Raw genomic sequence first — 19,943 nt, forward strand, 5'->3', positions numbered from 1 at the left:
CGAGGGTGGCAGGGCGGGGTCGAATAATGAGGGGGCGTGGCCTGATCGTGAGGGGGCGCGGCCGAACTGTGAGGGGACCGGCACCGGGACCGCGACCGGCACCGGGACCGCGACCGGCAACGGGCTCTTCTGGCGGATCGCTGCCCTCACAGCCGGCTGCGGCACCGGGAGCCCTCCCGGTGTCCCCGCAGCATGCCCCGGTCAGTCCTTTCCCGCTGGAAAACGCAGCCCCGTCCCGTGCCCTTCCCGCCGCCGATGGGCCGGGAGCTGCGGCTGAGGCCGCTGACGGCGCTGAGGCGGACGCGGCACAGGGCAGATCTCTCGTGGGGCTCCTTCACAGAACAAGTGCGAGGAGTGGCAGAAATAGGTCCGAGATTCAGCCTCTGGAGGATAAACTTGGCTCTGCGGCTCCTTCTGAGGGAGGTTGTTGTCGCATGTGTAGGAGATGTACAAACAGATTGCTGCAGTTACCCAATTAAGATTTCTGGCAGCCTTTGACAGCACAAAGGGATGTCAAGTGTGGCTGATGTACGTGTCAGGTGAATGGTTACCTAATTCCTTTGAAATGGAAAGGTGCACAGAGGATGTGTGTGGAACAGGAACAGACAGTCCTGGGCCCAGCCTTCATCTGGGGCAAATGGCAAATTTATGTCCTTGAGGCTGAACATCAGTTGTCAGCGTGCCTCAAAGTAGCAATAAGTATGTAGTGCATAAATCTGAAACAAGGACAGCAGCTTCAAAAACACCAATAATCTGAAGCAGACTATAAATTCAAGTCAAACTTGCTCATGGAATCTCTCAGTCTGCAAGTTTGTTCTCGCAGATCCTTCAAAAGCCATGCTTAGGCCTGAAATAGTTGGATTTTGGGGCCTCTCTGCTATTTCAATTAGGTTCTTGGATAGTCTTAGAATCCCATGTGAGTCCTCAGATGATGGATTAAAATATGCAGTGAGTCATGTTAAATTGGTGCCAATTGAAATGCACAGGTTGTAAATCACTGCAGAATTTGACTCAGTAAGTAGCAACCATAAATGTAATACTTTGCAATTCTAAGCACTGCGACTATCTTAGATTAGCTCCTCTTTTCCTTCTGAGAAACAGAAAACGCTTCATACAATAATTTCATAAAATGTATTGGTCTTCACAGGAAGGCTGAGAAGTGACACTGATTGGTGTCCGAGCTGCTAACAGATTAAATGAAGTGACAAAAGGGATGGGTGGGTGCCTTGTGGCTCATGGTTGGGCATGAGAGCTGTGGTAGAGCCAGGAACATAATCCAAGTCTCCTGACTCCTGGATTTGAACTTTAAAACCAGATCATGTTTCCTTTGTGCTTTCAGTCCATAAACTGACCTTTAGGAATCCTATTTACCTACAAGTTCCCAGAAGAGATTTGCTTTCCCTTGTCATGCTTTCCTGGTATCAGTTACTGTTTTCTCTGATGAGTATTTTGAGCATGTAGAACACAGAGAGAACAGATGAGAATGATATTTCTGATGGAGGTGCCTGTGAGTTCCCCATCACTTAATCCTGGACAAACACTGTTTCTGTAAACACTGATACACATCCTTTCTTCCTCAGTGCTGAGGGGAAGCCAAGTGTGGTGAGGGTGGAGAGGGATCTGGGCTGGTTGCACTAGGAGGCTGCTGCTCTGAGATTTTGCTTTATGTTGAGACTATCCCATTTCATCCTTTAAGTTTTATGTTATCGTGATCCTTTCTGCCAGCAGTTTTGTGCTCTCCATACGTGCAGGTCCCTGGCTGTCCCCCTGCTGCTTGGTATTTACAGCCTGCACTGGTGTCTGGATATTCAAAACTACTGCCTTAAAGAAAAAAAATCAAGGCTTAGCTCAGTGCCTTGACCTCTTTATCACAAGAGAATCTTCACAGACATGGAAGAGATTATAAACTCTCAGTGCAGCCTTGGGTAAATATTACAGGAAGCAGCTGAGATTTGTTTATGCTTAACTTGTCTTAAGTTATCTTAGTTTGGGTGATGTGCTATCTGAGTCAAGTCTTACAGACTCGAGGGCCAGTGTTCCAGTGTATTTGCTGTATAATTCTGGGGGCATTTTCCACAGTCCCAAATTAGTTTGCATGGAGAGTGATACAGATTTTGAAGGAAAGTTTGACGTGAGAATTGTGAGAGTTCAGCCCTACAGTTCCATCCAGTTCTCTGGATAGAATTTGTGTTTTATTTAGCTTGGGAAAGGCTTGTGGAAGCTGCTTATTGCAAAGACATCCTGCAGAGGTAACTTGTGGAGGAAGGAGAACAGAAATAAACAATCCAGAGCTCTCTGGGTCTGCAGGCACAGCTTCACTGCTCCCTCCTGACTTTCTCCTCCCTTTACAGCCACTGCAGCAGATGCTGCCGAGCAAAGTTGTGACAGAGCTTGACCACAGAGAGCAGCAAATCCGAGTGGGACGAAACCTGAGCAAATGAGAATCCTGCTCCCTGCTTGAAGAGAGATCACCTTATATGGGAACACCATGGACAAGAGGATGAATGCATCCGGCCGGCTGCTGGGGTCAGATCCCAAACAGATGGAAGATGTTAGTGTGAAAACAAGAGCATTTAGGAAGAGGAGACAATGCTTCTGCTTTGCTCAAGCAATCTGACCCATCCTGTTCGTTTGTTTCTGTTATTATAAATGTTGTGCTGTGTGTGTGTACACATAGGTCTGGCTGTGTTATATTAAAAATTAATTTCTTTGTGGCTATTCTAGTACCTAAATGCATCCCCAGCCTCTTTCTGATTCCCACTTCCAGCTGTACTGTGGTCAGCTAAAGCCTAAGGAGTGATCACAGACGTCTTAAAACATTAAGCCTGTTTGTGCAGAATGTGGCTTGTTCCTGTGAGCTGAGGCATTTAAGACAGTACCATCAGCCAAGAAGTCTGTCTGGTTCTGAATGTTTTGTCATGTCTACAGTTGTGATTTAAAGTACTAAAGGATTGGAAGAAAAATATTAGATCTGTGTTGTAGGGTTTGTATATTTTGTGCCTTTATTAGAGTCTTCTATTGCATGAGAGAGGACCCTGGTCCTTTAAGTCTGGGTCTAATGGATTCTGGTTGAAACTTGTGTCTTTCAGACTCTGAGCCTGGGATTTACAAGTTGGACCTTGAGGGCTCTGCACCTTTCCAGCCTCACCTCCTGTGTGTACAGTGTCAATGGTGGCCTCACAGCTCTCCCTGCCCCCTGGACCAGATGCACACAGTTGGCTCAGAACACACTGAGCAGCTGCAGCTTTGTGTGACTCTGCACAGCAGGAGAGGCACAGCCAAGGTGTGTACCATGGACTGGCTCTGCCGAGAGGAGCAGTGACTTCATCACTCCTTTTTGATCCCAGCACCTGATGCAAAACCAGACTAAGACTAGGTAGAATGTCTTATCTCATATTGTCCCAAGCAATATGAGATAAGAAGCTGGAGATGTCTGTGGCCACTGATGACCCCAGAACCTGCTTCACCACTGCCCTGTGCCCTGCCTGGCACTGCCAGCCCTGTGGAGTGGGCGTTGTGTGCGTCTGCCCAGCCCAGAAGAGTGTTGCACCTTCTTTGCACTGGTGTGAAGTGTTGGGGGTGCAGAGTCAGGCCCAGAGGAGGTTGGCCTGATGCTGGCTTCCATCCATTTAGCCCCCGTTGTCCCAGCATTGCTTCAGACTGGCAAAGCCTGGTAGTACTAAGGTTTGCTACTATGGCAGCAAACAAGACCAAACAAGATCATTGAACTGGTGTTAGACCACCTTGGAGGGTGGATGTGGTTGTGGGAATTCCGAGGTGGGAGTGTGGCATAGCATGTTATTTAACAAGGAGGGGTTGGTTGGGCAGAGTTAACTAAGCTTCCTTTAGAAAACACTGTTTTCTTTCTTGCCATGCTGTCTTGTTTTGTTTCTTGTCTGAAAAATCCAAAATAACTCCATAGATTAGTCTCAGGTTTGCACCAGTGTTTCTGAGATTAGAGCCTGCTCTGTAGAGCCTCCAGTTCAAGGTCAGATGAAATGGCGAGTCACCCCTTGCAGCAGATTCCAAGAACAATAAGATGTTTTAGGAATATGCCATAACTGATTGCCTCTAAAGGGCAAATTTTGCTCTGTGCTGCCAAGCAAGGGCTGTTCTTAGTGATAAGTTTGCTGAACAAAGTCTGCTGAGGTTCGTGGAGGGCAGCAGGCCAGGACATTGCGCACGCCAATCCCAATCGCACCAAGGATCAAGTCTGCAGGAAATCCAAGTGGCCTTGCTAAGGTTCTGTGCCCACCTTCTGCTACTTAGAGCTGGGTTCCCACTGCCACTTTCCAACAACATTGTTATCCCAAAGCACTGTTCTCCAGGAGGAAAAGGCTGAAATGCTGTCAAAATAGAGGATATAAATAAAGGAACATTGATCAGTTGCTTTGTATTTCAGTTCTTCAGATTCTATTTTATCTCCATCCAGAAAAGTCTGTTGTTAACCCGAACTGGTGCAAATGCTTGTGGCTTGTTTTTCAAAGCAAGCCTTTTATATCACTTTTATGTAATGTAGAAAGTATCTTTTGAACATACAATAGTTTTTCAAACTTGACAGTGCTTTTATGAGTTAGATGAGCTGGGTGACATTCCTGTCAGCTTTAGAACAGAGGTGTCCTTCCTCCTTAACACATTCAATTCATGAGAAAGAAAAATGTTAGGCCAAGGTTGTTGAAGCAATCAGCATGAGGCACAAAAATAGTCACTCTGGAAAATTAAAGCCTATGTTTTTTAAGCTCTTTTAAAGAAAAACAACATGGACAGGACACTACAATTTGCGACAGAAAAAGTCAGAGTCTAGGTCCACAGCAACACAGCGTGGGGGAAAGATTTTGGATGACATCAAGGCCTGTTGCAGATAATTTCTGTTTCCCAAATGGCATCTGAGGGGTCAGGATGTCACCTCATGTTGTCTGTGTCATTGAGGATGGGAAAATAGAAATTCTCTTTTTGTGTACATCCATTCAAAGCCAAAAGCTGTGAAAGTGAAACCAAGGCAGAGTTTGATGCAGCTGATGTGTCTCACTCAAAAATTTTCTCACCTACTTGAAAATGTCCATCTGACTTTTATCTTGGAGGGGATTTTGTTCAAGAATGATACAAAGAAGCTGACACATTTTATTCTTATGGGCTTATTTGTCTTTTCTGTTTTGTCCAGACAGCTGTCTAGCCACTTCTCACAGACTCTGTCAGGAGAGGATGATGCTAACAGCTCATTAAGTACCAGTGTGAAGGAAGCGGCTCACAAAAGCAACAGGATCTGGGATACAGCAGAATACACTGTACCAATGCAGGCAAGTCTGCAGTCAATGTCAGTTCAATATTCAGAATTCAGATTTTCTGCCCGCTTTTACATCCTCCTTTAACTGGCTCATGCTGTTGAATTAAACTTCTAGCTGGAACGCTTGATTTCTCCATCTATCACCAGACCCAGATATGAAACTTCATATAAAATTGTGAAGGAAATTACTTCACCCTCAGCCCAAACAATGACAAGCACTGTTGACCCAAGCAAAGGGCTAAATAAGGATTGATGAGGTGTGGCAGGACCATGGTTTGGGTAGTTCCTTCTGCAGCTTCCTCCTATAGAAAGCTGCAACAATCTGAAATGTCAAGTTCCCTATCTTACATTTGAGGAGGACAGGTTGAAACTGTCTCTAAGTGGCAAGAAACTCTTGACTAAGAGCTTGTTTCTTAACAAGAATTCAAACAGGCAGATGTGTGAATTATAATGCAACTGTTAAAATCCTTTGAGGTCAGGGGCTCTCTGTGGAATCCATGAAAAACCTCCCTAAGTAAGTGAAAGATATCTACATTTTTTGTGTTGAAAGAAAGATACATTGACAACATCATGAAATTTTAAGGTACTCCCTCTGCCTAGGCACTTGTAGATCTCATATATGTAAAGCAGCTCTTTCCTTCACAGCTGTACTGGTAACACTCATTATAATACCCAAATAATTGACTTCTACCAAGCTGCCCTGCTGCATGATCCTGCAGTGAAGTCATAGCCTCCAGTTTGTACCATCATGCAGCTGCCATAGAAACAGCTTTAGGTGTCACAGGCTCATCTTGAATTCACTGGAGACATTTGGCTCATTAATTCAAATGTCAAGGAAAATGCATCAACGTAAAAGAGCTTCAATCAGGGACTGTAATTTAAAAAAAAAAAAAGTGTCCTAATGTGGGGTTTTCTTCTGCAAAGAAAGAAGATGTGGAAGTTCTCTGTGGGTTCATTTATCACACTGAGGTTCCTTCCACTTCCCCGTGTAGTAGATTGATTGTCTGTGCTTTGTGCTGCAGGCTGGTGTTGGGGGATCTTCCTCAGACCAAAGAACAATCTCTTCATCCTCCCTACATAGATCATGAAAACCTCAGTGTTGGCAATCTCAAACAGTGAGATAAGAAAACTCTAGGAAAAAGGCTCCATGGAACAATGCTGCTGTGACCTAGAGTAGGATGGAAGGGCCTCGTAACCATCTTTTGTTGTAACCCCATGACTGTACAAATATCCAAGATAAAAATGTTCTATTTCTCATCTGTAGCAGCTAAAGAATGAAAAAAAAAATATAGACTCTTTTATTTCAACTGAAATTATGGAATTAATACTCTGTGGAAGGTAATTGCAATGAATTTTAGTTCCTCTCAGCCGGCTTTGAAATATATGTGTAAGAAACTAGGTCAATTAGCACTTTCATTAGCTCATTTACAAGCCCATATGTATAAAATATAGGGTACATATAAATTTCTACATTTATATCTCATCTTCTCACTAATTTGGGGTTTTCTGCAGAAACAGAGCAGTTTTTCCACTGCCAGGTCCTCTCCAGTGCCCACAATGCCTCCTACAGCTCCTTCTGCTGAGGTTTTTCACCACTCGAGAGCAAATTCCATTCCCTTCTCATGTGGACAGAGTTATGATCTGAAAAAGGCTTTGTCCAACAACAGGAAGGCTGTAATTGTTCATACAATATCCGGGAAAGATATGCATGAGCTTCCTGAGTTAGTGAAATCCTAAGGGTTTGTTACAAAGTTTCAGTGACTGCCAGTCATTTTGAAATGTCACCCTGTGTAGGCTCCTGCTGGGATGTTGCAAAGGGAGTTTTGCTTTCAATTCCATTGCACAGTTGACACATTCTGCCCTGTTCCCTAACCTTCCTCTGACATGCCAGGAGTGGGTCACTACAGGCACCAAAAATAATGGATGAGAGGTTTGGTCCAAATCTCTGATGTATAAAGTGCCTTCACAAGTTCCATTGGCAGGAAGAAAAAATGGAGGAATCGCAAAAAACAAAGCTGAGTGTTTATTTTCTACCAGAACAATGCCAAGGTCAGAGCCCAGGAAGCTCTACCATGTGGTTGAGATACTGAGGTAGCAATGTTGGGCTTTAGTTACACCCATGATTGTCTTCATTGACCAAATTCCTTTCAAAGGTAAATCTCATGAACTACACAGGAGACCTCCTTTTCCTTCCTGTTAGTTATGGCAGGAGCTGAACAATTGCATGTTGGCAAGAAGGTTCTTTTATTTTGGATTGTTCACTTCTCCCTGAGGCAGGGCACAATTGTTGGATTAGTTGGCTGAAGGATTGGTGTTTGTACCACCTTTTTCAGAAGATCTTTAGATCTGGTTCCAGATGCTCCCCAGTGGATGATGATCAACAATTTCCTTTCATAGGTTCATTATTTTTTAGTTCTTTAAAAATTAACACACAAAATCAATAACTTGAGTGTTATACAGTGAAACTAATCAGTGACTTTCCTTCCCAGGTAGCATGCACAAAGGTTGATTTGATTTGCAATTAAGTCTTATTCATTAACTTGGTTTAGAAGACATGGGAAGTCCCTCATGGAAGCTGCATATCATCCAGCTAAACATGCTGCTTGTCATCACAGACCTCGGGTGCAGAGGCATTGCTCAAAATACAATGATAGGAAAAGTATTTCCAGCTTAGGAGCATTGTCCTTTACAAGGATGACTGCTTGGAAGACTGGGTTTCCCCCTTGGAATGCCTGCCTTCATGGAAATTCAAGTACTCCTGATCAAGCTTATAGCTAGTTCATTATTACCCTTTCACTAGCTGATGACCACATGGCTGTGGGGACCAGCAGTGAAACTGCCAATTCACAGGGTAGAAATCAGCAGCTATCAAATAGTGTAAATTCTCACCATATTCTATAGCAAGATTTATATCAGAAACCTTCTGAGTTCATATTTCAGCTGCAGTTGGAGACTCGGGTTAGGCTTGGCCCACACAAACAAGTGCAATAAAGAGAGAACAATTGATACCCAAAACTAAGAAAACCACTCATATCTTTCTTGCACTCCTGAGCCTCCTAACTCCCTGTCATTCTTAGCAACATATTCCTCCCACTGACAGCTTCCCAGGTAATAGTATAGTGGCATAACATTAACTGATGTATTTAAGTAAAAGAAGTTAGCTACTTTGATATTTCTTTTTTGGCCTGCAGTTCTGAGGAGTTCTGAAGATTTCACTGTGCCAATAAGCACAACATTTACTTTCCAAAGTTTAATTACGCCATGTAAGTGCAAACATTCCTTTAATGCTTTCTAAAGAGTATTTAGTAGTGCTCTGAAAAAGTTGTGTAAATTTGCATTCTTGACTCAAAAAGGCTGTGCATTCAGGATTGTATCTGCCTGAGTGACAAACAGAAAGTTTCTATAATATTTTAGTCTTGTTAATCCTCCAGGAACCAAGGGAAACAAGGAAAGCTTGGGAACATGGCCCTTCAGCATAACTATTTCTCCCATGTACTCATCAATACTATTACTTATTCAGCTATACTGATTTATATTAGGGTAAAATCATTACAGTACAACATTATAGTACAAGATGTGTGATTCAAATAAGGTGAAAGTGTTTAGTTTACACAGGTAAAATTTTGCTGGTGGTAATATCCAAAGAGTTAAGAATTCATCTTAATTCCCGGATCCCAGTTAGGAGCACATATATCTGGAAGCTGCAAACAAAACAATTCACATGTTTACAAACTGAGCAGATGTAACACAGGTTCTAGACAGAGATAAGACAGCTCTGAACAGGTCAGCTCTGAGAACAAAGCTGCCACAGAGAAGGCTTCTTTCTATACCACCAAGGGCAGATGGGAAATAACCTCTACCCTGAGGGCTAGAAAAAACCTCTGATCCTGGAAAGAGTTAGGAAAACTCTCAAATAAAACCTGACTGACCTGCAGGCTAAAAGCTGGCCCATAAAACATATCTCTGGAAGCATTCAACACAGAAAAAAGGGCATTTCATGTCTGTGCAAGCAAGAAGATAGAAGAACATATCACAGTGTGGTGTAAGGAGTGACTCACTGCCTTCAGAGAATACAAATCATATATTGGTGAATGGGAAGCAAGCGATCTCGTGATCTCAGGAACTCTGATTGAACCACACAGTCTCCCAAACTTAGCTTCCAGTAGGATGTGCAGGAGAGAGTGGAATCGATTAAAAGCTTGCTCTGCGCTGGTTTGTTGGCATCAAGATGGCAAACCAGAGCAACAGGGACTGAACCCAAAAAGAAAGGAGGAAAATGAATTTTTCTTTAGATGTCTCTATCTTTGGAATACCTGGAGATGGTAGCAAGCAGGAGGCTGAGCTGCTGCTGTTTACACCACACATATCCTCTTAAACAGTTTCCTCTTTTGGTACTTGAACAGGCAACCAACTGTAGAACAAATTTTGAATAGCAATGGCAGAGGGATCTGCGAGTATCTGCCACTCCTGGAACTGACCCTTCAGCTAAGCAAATTCCTATTCAAATTATTCATTTAAATGAAGGTGAACAGGGCTTAGAGATCAGTCAAGTAAACTAGTCAAGAACAATACACCACTTTTGAGTCCTGACAGTGTGTCTGAGACAGAAGGCATACGGGTGTTGTTATCAGAGCTTGGATATTAGTGTCACTGTGTGGTGTAGTAGGTCTTTCAGGTAAATATAATGATTTTTGTTTGCACTGTCTGCTTTTCATTGTCACATTTAAAGGATCTCGTTGTTCAGCTCTGTGACTGCTTATTGCTCCATAAGCTGATGTGAGCTGTGCACCAGGAAAGTCGGGGTTTTGATAGAATAAAAAACTGGAAGTTGGTTAAGGCTCCCATGATTCTTGCCACTCTCTACTGATGGGAGAATGGAAAATGCTGATGTCCCGAACGCTGGAGTGTGCTCAGGAATTCAGACTTGGTCTAGAATAACATGATTTTAAACCTATCAGAGCATGGGCACTCTGTGACCAGAAGATGCATTTTCTTGAGTCAACTAAAAATTGCTGCTTTCCTGTGGTGGGTGCGTGCCCGCAGGAGTGCGTCGGTGTTGAAACAACTCGTGAGGTGTCGATTCGGTTTTGCTGGGGTGGGTGATGGCAACACAGAAAAACAATCCTCCTCCAGATCTGCTGATCCATCATCATTATCCCTATTGTGCTCTGGCAAGTGCAGAACCCAATGGTGAGGATCCCTGTTGAAAATTCTCTTTGTGGTTGGATGAAGCAGCAAATGTTTTCTTTGATTTATGTTGGGAATTGTTGCAGAGCCACCCTATGAAATTTTGTGCTGCTGCACCAGCCAGTCTGATGAGAGCCATGAAAATGAAGAATCTGAGTCAACATGTACTGGTGAGCCCCATGAGAACCATCATAATGAAGAATATGAGCTGGGGCTAACCCTTAGACAAGGAGCCTCTTCTCCAGACTGCCAAAAGCGGTGCTGCTGTTGCAAATGCCAACCAACTCAGAAGCACCATAAGCAGCTTTTGCTGAAAGAAAAAAGGGCAGTGCATCACAACCAGAACTGGTTTCAGCACCTGGTGCTGTGTGACTGCGCCCTGGAGAAAGCCAGAAGTCACCTCAAAGCATGACCCTGAAGGAAGGAAGCACAAAGGATGTATCACCTAAAGAATGTGGTGCTGAGCATTTTTCTGCCCCAGCCTTGTCAGCTTTCTACAGCCCTGGATTGTGAGGCTCTAGAAAGAGGCCACTGAATGAGTTTCATAACTCACCATCGAAGGCCTGATAGTCCAACCAGATCAAACACGCTCATTTTAGATGGTTCCAGTGACACAAAGCATTTTCTGAAAAGCCCAGTGGGTTCTCTTTGTATTGTTCTTTTTAGCTTGAACCAAGGAATTACAATGAAAAGTACTTTTGACCATTTTTGTGTAATATTTTTGGGCATTTCATTCATACTTATTGGAACTGTAATGTGGGACTTTGGCCTCCTGTTTGATCTTAGCTTCAAGCAGGCCTTCCCTCCTCTCCCTGAACTTGTGTGAGCAGCTTTGTGTGATGTGTAAGGCCAGAGCACATCCAAGGACCTGCAAATTCAGGGTAAATTAATCTGTGCTCCAACACCTTTTCTGTTCTCTATTTTTGTTACATTTAGACATGTTCTATTTTTGTAGGAACAAGGTGAGAAGGAATGTAACAGGTGTGTTCTGCACTCCTTTCAATGAAGCTTTGTTCTTTCTGAGCTAACCCAGCAGTTTGCCATTTCCATTTCCCACATACATTTTAAGATATATTGCTGGGAGATTATGCCACTTGTATTTATATCTTCAATTGAAAAATGCATTAATGGTGTTAATATTCATATTGCAGCATCTTATATATCTAGGGGGGGAAAATACTATTGTAGGCATTTATGCATCTCTGGTCTAACATATGAACCCATTCTTCTTTTGAAAGTGATACTGAATATTAACTCATATTCCTATCCTTTCCTTCTCTTGGTCCTTTCTGTTTTGGCTGGTTTTGTAAAAAATTAAGCATTTAACTAATATATAGCTGAACTAAAGGGTCTTAATAGTTTTGTACTGCCTGAAATTCTCACTGCCACTTTGTCAGTTCATCTCTTCCTGATGATTTACCTGTTCTTATGAAATATTACCTGTTCTACTATAAGCACTGTGTTGGGTATCTCAGGACGAGGTAGAGGGTACATGAACTAGATGGTAGATCCCTGCTTTTATAGCTAAGATTAATTCTGCAAGAGGATAAAGAAAGAATTTGGTCATTGTGGATGGGAAGGTGACAGTCTTCAATATGCTCTGCTCTCTTTTGCAAGCAGTTGCTTGGTACTTGTGATGACTTTAAGCTGTGCCAGGGTAGATTTAGATTGGACATTCGGAAGAATTCGGAAGAATTTCTTCCCAGAAGGGGTGATTAGATATTGCAAGAGGCCGCCCAGGGAGGTGTTGGAGTCCCTGAGCCTGGAAGCGTTTATGTAAAGACTGGCGTGGCACTCAGTGTTCTGGTCTATTTGACAACGTGGTGTTCGGTCACAGGTTGGCCTCGATGATCTCAGAGGCGCTTTCCAACCTGATGGGTTCTGTGATTCTGTGAAAACAGCCGTGGAAAGTCCGTGGCTGGCGGTGCCGGTGCCTCCGCTGGCCCCGGGCGGTTTGCTCCCGGCCCCGGGGCTGCGGGAGCGCCGGGCGGGCGGCTCGGGGCGCTGTGGGGCTGCGGCAGCCGCGGCCCGGCCCGGGACGACTCCGTCCCGGCCGCCTTCCCTTCCCAGCCGCCGCCATGGCGTTGTGCGGGGCTTTCCACAGCTTCCTCTTCGAGTACGACACCCCGCGCATCGTGCTGATCCGGAGCCGCAAAGTGGGGCTTATCAACCGCGCGGTGCAGCTCGGCATCCTCGCCTATGTGATCGGGTGAGCGGGCGGGGGGCCGCGGCTGAGGGGCCGCGGCTGAGGGGAAGCGCGCGGCTCCGCGCTGCGAGCCCGCGGGGCTGAGGGCGGGAGCCGCCCCTCCCTCAGGGGCCCTCAGGGGCCGCGGCGCCGATTCTGTGAGGGTGGAGCGGGCTGAGGAGAGCCCGGTGGCCCTGCTTAACTGGGACTGTGGACAGAATCACAGAATATTCTGAGTTGGAAAGGAGCCCGCAAGGATCAGGTCCAACTTTCAAGCGAATGGCCCAAGGGCCCCTCAGGACTGGGACGGTCTCAGGAGGTGATTGTCTTTCCTCCAGCAGTGCTGGGCATTAAAGTAATTTAGAGCTTGCAAACTAGTCTGAAAATAAAAAATATCACCCCAAAAATCAGTCAGGAGATTGCCAATGTGGTAACCCTTTTGTAAGGGAATGCTGTGAAACTGTCTGGAATGGCCCTTTCAGGTGACATGGAAAAATGAGAAATTCCAGCCTGAACTTGTTTATGGTGTTTATCTATTGTTTCTTTAAATCCTTCTTTTTCAGGTGGGTTTTTCTGTGGGAAAAAGGCTACCAGGAAACAGACTCTGTGGTCAGTTCTGTAACCACGAAGGTGAAGGGAGTGACATTGACAAACACATCCAACTTGGGAGTCAGGATCTGGGATGTAGCTGACTATGTCATCCCTCCTCAGGTATCAATCACTTTCACATGCAGAGAGGTTTTCTAACAAACAGCTACTGCTTTGCTAAAGTCCACTAAGAGCTGGAGCAGCTTTGGTTCCAGCATGGCCATGATATGAGAGAATGAAGCAGCTTTGCTTTGTTGGAGATCATGCTGAGCACCTGCCCTGCGGAAGCTTGTTCCAAGAAAAGTGTCTGTGTGTGTGTTTGTGTAGAATTGTATAATGATTTGGGTTTGGAAGCAACCAAGATAATCTCATTCCACCCTTCTTCTATGGTCAGGGCCCCTATCCCAGGTTACTCCAAGCCTTTCCCAACCTGGCCTTGAACGCTTCCAGGAATGGGGCAGCCACAGCTTCACTGGGCAACCTGTGCCAGGGCCTCTCCACCCTCAGAGTAAAGAATTCCTAATACCTAATCTAAGTCTCTCCTCTTTTAGTTTAAAACTGTTCCCCCTTACCCTATCACTATCTGCCTGTGTAAAAAGTCCCCCTCCCTCCTTTTTATAAGCCCCCTTTGGGTACTCAGATGGGCTCTTAATTTCTCCTTGGAGCCTTTCCTTCTCTAAGGGTGCACTGATCCCACTGTCCATGGTGCCCACAGACTTGCAACAAGCACCTGTCCTGGCAGAGGAGGAAGAACTTTGCAGGTGTCAGGAAGAAGCTGCAACAATAACCACGTCATCTTTCTTACTGCTTTCTAAAGCAAACAGCCCCAAGTTAAGTTGTTGGCAGAAGCCAGAGGAACAGCCAGCAAGTCACCTGATGCAGAACTGAGCAGGAAGCATCACTGTAGTTACTGATTGATTGTATCTGTGGGAATCTGTGCTGTGTGGTCCATATGTGGTGGCCTTTGGGCTGGGCAGGCACAGCCAAGCTGCTGGTCATGTATCCTTCTCTCTGCATGACACATGGTGCAGAAAAAAGGACAGATTTTGGCTGAGTGGTCATATTTGTGTATCAGTGGAGCAGAAGCAGATGACAGATCTGGAGTAGTACAGATCTGAAAGTAGTGAAAATAAAGTAATGAAAACAGTGCTCCCTGGAGAAACAGGACCAGGCAAATTCCTAACTGATATATTGCAAAAAGAAAGAGTGGGAGTTGTGCTCTGACTTGCAGCTGGAGCTCTCTTTCTCTGCCTGCCTTACAGCTCCCCTGAGGAGCTGTGTGAGCTCTGTTTTCATAATGTGAATGAGGAACTTTGGGCCGAGTGGGAGGACAGAAAGAGCTGCCAGTCCTTCCTCTGGCTAAACACAGCAGCACCAGGCAATACATGTAGGAATCTGCTCCTTTAGCACTGCACCAGCAGTGTCCAGAGCAAGTCCCCTCTGCTGGGCCACGTGGGCCATCTCAACAAAGATGTTTGGTGCAGTGCCTTGGATGCTCTTTGCAGACTCTCACTCTGAGTTTCCTTCTTGTTTTGCATGCTCAGGGTGAGAACACTGTGTTTGTCATGACCAATGTGATACTCACACTGAACCAGAGCCAAGGCCGCTGCCCAGAGGTAGGTGCAGAATCTGCTTTAATCCTGCCTTGTGTGGGTGGGAGTGCAGGGGAGAGAGTTCTCAGAGTTTTATGTAACTATTGTTCCTCTCCAGCTCCCAGATGATCAAACAAAGTGCAAAGAGAAGAACAACTGTGTTCCAGGATATGTCAGCACCCACAGCAGTGGTAAGAAACCTGCTGCAAAGGCTCCTTTCAGTCTGGGTTGTGGTGCCCCTGTGCTGTGTCTTCCCTGCTGTGAAGGAAGCAGCATTTCACTTCAGTCTCCTTGTTCTCTTTCTCTCACATGTAAGAGAACTGAAGGGGAAGCTCAGATTTTCTTTTTGGTGAACTTAGACCAGATGAATTTAGACTGTGTTGGGTGGATGCTGGGTAGATGTGGGCTTTGGAGAGTTAGCAAACAGTGTGAAGCTTTTTCATGACCTTCAGTCCCTGACACAGTATTTCACATGGATGAGGATTTGACTCAGGAAAAGCACCTGATGCTTCTTTCTCTGAAATTACACTTACAATGAAAGATAATGTGGGTTTTGGTAGTGGCACTTCACCTCTTGGAAAATTGCTTTCTCCATATGGAGTGAGGGGATGTCACAGGTCAAATACTGCCTGGTTTTGCTCAGTAGTACCTCCATGCACATGTCATTCCAGGCATCCAGACTGGGGAGTGTGTTCACTACAACAGCAGCATTAAGACCTGTGAAGTCTTTGCGTGGTGCCCTGTGGAGGATGACTATCACATACCCAAGTGAGTTCTCTGTCTTCCTACTCCACACTGCCCCTTCTGAGGGCAGGCTCATGGTACACAGCTGATGATTCTCCCACTGAGATGCTGTTGGGAATAGCTGAAGAGATGAGCACCAAGGACTCTGCAGTGTCCTGTTTGTTTCCCTGCTGTTTTGTAGGCCAGCGTTCCTGCGAGAAGCTGAGAACTTCACACTTCTGGTGAAGAACAACATTTGGTACCGCAAGTTCAACTTCAGCAAGTAAATAGTGAGAGGGTCTTCACACTGTCTGGTCTCGTGGGCAGTAAAGGGGATGCAACAACCCTTCTCTTTTTGTTCTCCTGCAGGCGAAACATCCTCCCCACTATCAACTCCACCTACCTCAAGAACTGCATCTATGATGCCCAGACAGATCCCTTCTGCCCTATCTTCCGTTTAGGGAAAATAGTTGAAGCTGCAGGGCAAGACTTCCAGGAAATGGCTGTGGAGGTATTTGGCAGACCCTTTTCTTGGGCTTCAGCTGTTTTTAGACATTTTAAATTTTAACATTTTAAAATGTTTCAGTATTTTAGAGGAATGGTAGGGGGTTGTCCCCTCTGCCTCATGGCATGAGCCACAGAACACAGATCAGCTTCAGGATGATGAGTGCTCTGACCAGAGGGATTGGAGTCAATCCTACTTAACAAATAATTTGCCTTGCTTTGTTTGGGTGGGGTTACGTGCAAGGTTCTGTAGCAGCAGAAAATAATGCTGGACTGAGCCTGGGATTAGAGGCAGTAAATCAGGTCCTGGTCAGCAGCAAGCCTAGTGCTGGGTTGGCTACACTTGGACTGCCCATCACCTCCTCTCCTCCACTTTGCAGGGTGGAGTCATGGCACTGCAGATCAACTGGGACTGCAACCTGGACAGAGCTGCTTCCCACTGTGTGCCAAAATATTCCTTCCGGCGCCTCGACAACAAGGACTCTGCCCACACTGTCTCACCTGGCTACAACTTCAGGTAATGTGGCTGTGGAGGGAGCCTGGTGTCCCTGCAGCTCCATCTGCCACTGGCAGTTATGGTAGTTTGGGGCTTTCCATGGTTCTTGGAGAGCAACAGAAGCAAACCTGGAGAGCTTTTTTGATGCTGTAAGACAGAGCAGGCGGGATCCTCACTGTGTGCAAAGCACAGCAGCGGGGGGAGGTCAGTGAAGCTCCACTGATTGTGTCAGAGTGCCTGAGTCATGTTTCCATCAGCTTTTTGGTAGGTGGCTGATCAATGGGGTGGCAATGGGACAACTGACTGTCTCAGGGTGTGCTGATAGGGCAGAGTTTGAGGGGACTGAGGTGAGGCTGGGAGACTGAAGCATGTCCTTCACTCTGCTTGGGGAAAAAACTAACCTGTGAAAGTGGCTGTCAGTTGAAGATCATATCTGCACCAGGAGTATCGTGGCATACACCACCACATACACATTCTGGCCAGTACAGTGAAGTCCAGCACTTCCAGTAAAACACCAGCACAGAGATGGCAGCTGGTTGCATCCAGACTCAAGACTGTAATAATACAGACTGGCCACCTTGCCAAGGTCCTTGCAGGGTTCCTGCTTGTGAGGAAACATGGCTCAGGGCTGTTATTTCTAGAATCACAAAATCTCACTTAGCACAGAGGATCTTTGGGTAGAACTTGGATGAATTTGCCGAGGAGCTGTGCAGAACACAAATGTGTGTTTGGGAGGTGGCAAGCCAGCAGGTATCAGGGTGTCAGGACCATCTGGAGGATATCACAGCTGGATCTGAATCTGAAATCTGAAATCTGCTGTTGCTAATTTTGGACTCTGATGTAGCCCCTTACCAATCCTTCCTTTTCTCTTCCACCCTCTTTTCTGCTTCCTCCTGGCTTAGTCAACCACGTGGTGGAGTAAGTCTGATCTCATTTATTTGTTCTCATCCCTTTTCCCTGTCTTTTGCCTGCTGTCATCCAGTGCGGGACAGGGAGCAGCCTTTGTGTGCCCGGCCGAGCCGCGCGGGTGCTCCCGGCCCTGCCCTCTCGCGGCTGCCTGGTCCCCTGCAGCCACCTGCCCGCCTCTCTCGTGTAGCTGAATTTCTTCCCGTTAGTCCTTCTGCTCCCCTGCTAACGCTGCTTTCTCCCCTTCCTATGCCTTCCAAATTTCCTCATGGTGCTTACTGTTGCCTTGAATTCACCTGCTTTGGGCTTTTCTCCTATTTGAGCTTGCTAGCATGAAATCTCTGTCACTCGGGGCTTGTGTCTGGAAGTACCGATGTTCATATCATCCTCTTGGAATGGGGAACACACCTGGATGTTGCATGATCACATAAGCAACCTCAGAATTTCCAGCTAAGCTCTGACCTATCTTTTCTGCAGGTTTGCAAAATACTACAAGAATAGTGATGGCACTGAATCAAGGACGCTTGTCAAAGCTTATGGCATCCGCTTTGATATCATAGTGTTTGGAAAGGTAGGGTGACAGTTCCTGGAGGTCTTGTAGTGAGGGCTTTCAGAGATGCTGAAAAGCATGCTCAGGATTCTACCTGTCTTCTAGGCAGGAAAATTTGATGTAATTCCTACCATGATTAACATCGGCTCTGGCTTAGCACTGTTTGGTGTGGTAAGTGACACTGTCTGCACTTGGACTCGATTCTGGATTAGTGCCTCAGTGCTGAGGATCACTGTCTTAAACTCTTTCAATCTCCACTAGGCAACAGTGCTGTGTGACATTGTTGTTCTGTACTGCATGAAGAAGAAATACTACTATCGGGAGAAGAAATACAAGTATGTGGAGGATTATGAACTGGTAAGCATCAACAAAGGCAGGGTAAAGGCAAAATTGCTTCCTCCTCTGACTCCACAGAGATTCTGAAACAGGATGTAGAAAGTCCACATCAAATGGAGATTTTGAACCACAGTTCTAAGGAAACTTTTTCAGAGAAGCTAATTTTTACTTCAAAGCTGTTGCAGGGAAGAGCACTAGAAACAAATATTGTCATGTTTCCTGGGCAACCACTCTTGGAGAGGAAAATACATGTTCAAGAACTTGTCATGCTCCTGCACCTCCTTTCTGGGTTGCAGTCATTGGCCTTCTAAGAGCTGTAGGGAACAGCTCTGTTCCCATCAAATCCCTTCTTGGCTTTTGGGGTTCCTGCAGTTGTGAAAGAACCCATTCAATGGGTTGGTATTTGCTGAGACCAATGTGCTGACAGCCAGTTACAGCTCCCTCCAGGGTCCAAATGATCTGTTTGGTCAGTAGGATTTAGTTGTTTGCTTGACTGGTGCTGAGAATAGAGCTCAGCCCTGCAGCTCTGCACTCGGTGGGAAGTGTGGCTGCAGAGGGCAGATTTCTCAATCAAAACACCTTGTGCCACTGCAAGAGTAAAGCCTGACTAACAGGAGGTAGCTTACCTGTGCAAAGGATTTTATGTGATTGAAAGGGGGAGAAAGAAGAGTTTCTGGCAGAGAACTGTAATCTCTGATCCTTACAGGGAGTTGGTGAGACATACGGAACAAACTCCTGAGCTCCTGGTACTGCAGAACCAACTGCTGCTCTAAACTGCTGCTGGGAACATTTCTTGACCCTGCCATGAGACCACCCCCTCTCTGCTGGAAGGAAGTGGGGAACCAAACTGAGAAAGGGACCATCTTCACTACTCTTTACTACCTGGGAGCCAGTCCCAGGGAGAACTGGGTCTGCTCCTTGTCCGCTGTATTTCTAGGTTATTTGCACTAAGCACACAGGGAAAATGGTGCTTTATGCCAGACCTCTGCACTGGCTGAGCCTGGGACAGCTCTTGCATCATCATTTTGCCAGTCCTCCTGTTCCTGAGCTCACTGATAGCAGAGGGCACAGGACAATAGGCACAGATTCTTCCTTAGAGTGAACATGGCCACTGCCAGGAGGAGCCTAACCTTGAGATAGCAGCTCCTTGCTGTTGCCATTTTTCTTTCCCTGAAGGACTGTGAGCCTAGACCTATTATTTAATTGGGTCTCCAAGCTCCAGTGGCCACAGACCAAGATAAAGCAGAGTCTGGCTCCATTGTGCTATGATAAAGTACTTACTGGTTACAGAACTTTTTTTTCTGTTTTGTCTAATTTTTATGCTATTACTTTAAAATTTACTTAAATAAAATACTACTTTCCCTCTGCCCTCTTGAAGTTCTGCAAGCTGGCTTTTGATTGTTCATTTCTCTCCACATGCCAAGTGTTAGTGGAGGGCTATCAAAGCCAGGGCTCTGTGGGCATTGCTTCTTGATTCTCTCAGCAGAAGTGCTGCTGCAACTAAAGCTGCTCTGCCTTGGTTCTCCTGACACCTTGTCCATGCCTGTTTTCTTAAACTCTCTCAAAGGGAAAAGACTTGTAAGTCAGAGGCC

The 19,943-nt window shown here is 45.7% G+C and overlaps 1 protein-coding gene and 1 long non-coding RNA gene across 4 annotated transcripts; both read left to right on the forward strand.

Annotated features, from left to right (window-relative positions):
- Nucleotides 1-67: 67 nt before the first annotated feature.
- On the forward strand, nucleotides 68-5,282 carry LOC131585494 (uncharacterized). Of its 2 annotated transcripts, XR_009278963.1 has the most exons (4): nucleotides 68-200; nucleotides 2,352-2,526; nucleotides 3,090-3,283; nucleotides 5,162-5,282. It is a non-coding gene; the product is annotated as an uncharacterized LOC131585494 (long non-coding RNA). The 2 variants fall into 2 exon arrangements; XR_009278962.1 differs by lacking the exon at nucleotides 5,162-5,282 and having other exon boundaries at nucleotides 3,090-4,363.
- Nucleotides 5,283-12,344: 7,062 nt separating this feature from the next.
- P2RX4 (purinergic receptor P2X 4) lies at nucleotides 12,345-19,736 on the forward strand. 2 transcript variants are annotated; one of them, XM_058851834.1, is made up of 12 exons: nucleotides 12,348-12,680; nucleotides 13,220-13,367; nucleotides 14,789-14,860; nucleotides 14,955-15,027; nucleotides 15,508-15,604; nucleotides 15,762-15,842; nucleotides 15,929-16,070; nucleotides 16,444-16,580; nucleotides 17,943-18,036; nucleotides 18,121-18,186; nucleotides 18,277-18,372; nucleotides 19,058-19,736. In XM_058851834.1, the coding sequence occupies exons 1-12, from the start codon at nucleotides 12,550-12,552 to the stop codon at nucleotides 19,088-19,090; spliced, it is 1,170 nt and encodes a 389-aa protein (XP_058707817.1). In that variant the 5' UTR covers nucleotides 12,348-12,549; the 3' UTR covers nucleotides 19,091-19,736. The 2 variants fall into 2 exon arrangements, with proteins under 2 accessions (XP_058707816.1, XP_058707817.1); XM_058851833.1 differs by lacking the exon at nucleotides 19,058-19,736 and having other exon boundaries at nucleotides 12,345-12,680; nucleotides 18,277-19,012.
- Nucleotides 19,737-19,943: the final 207 nt, after the last annotated feature.

This window comes from Poecile atricapillus, chromosome 16 (genome assembly GCF_030490865.1).
Source record: "Poecile atricapillus isolate bPoeAtr1 chromosome 16, bPoeAtr1.hap1, whole genome shotgun sequence".
NCBI lineage: Eukaryota > Metazoa > Chordata > Aves > Passeriformes > Paridae > Poecile > Poecile atricapillus.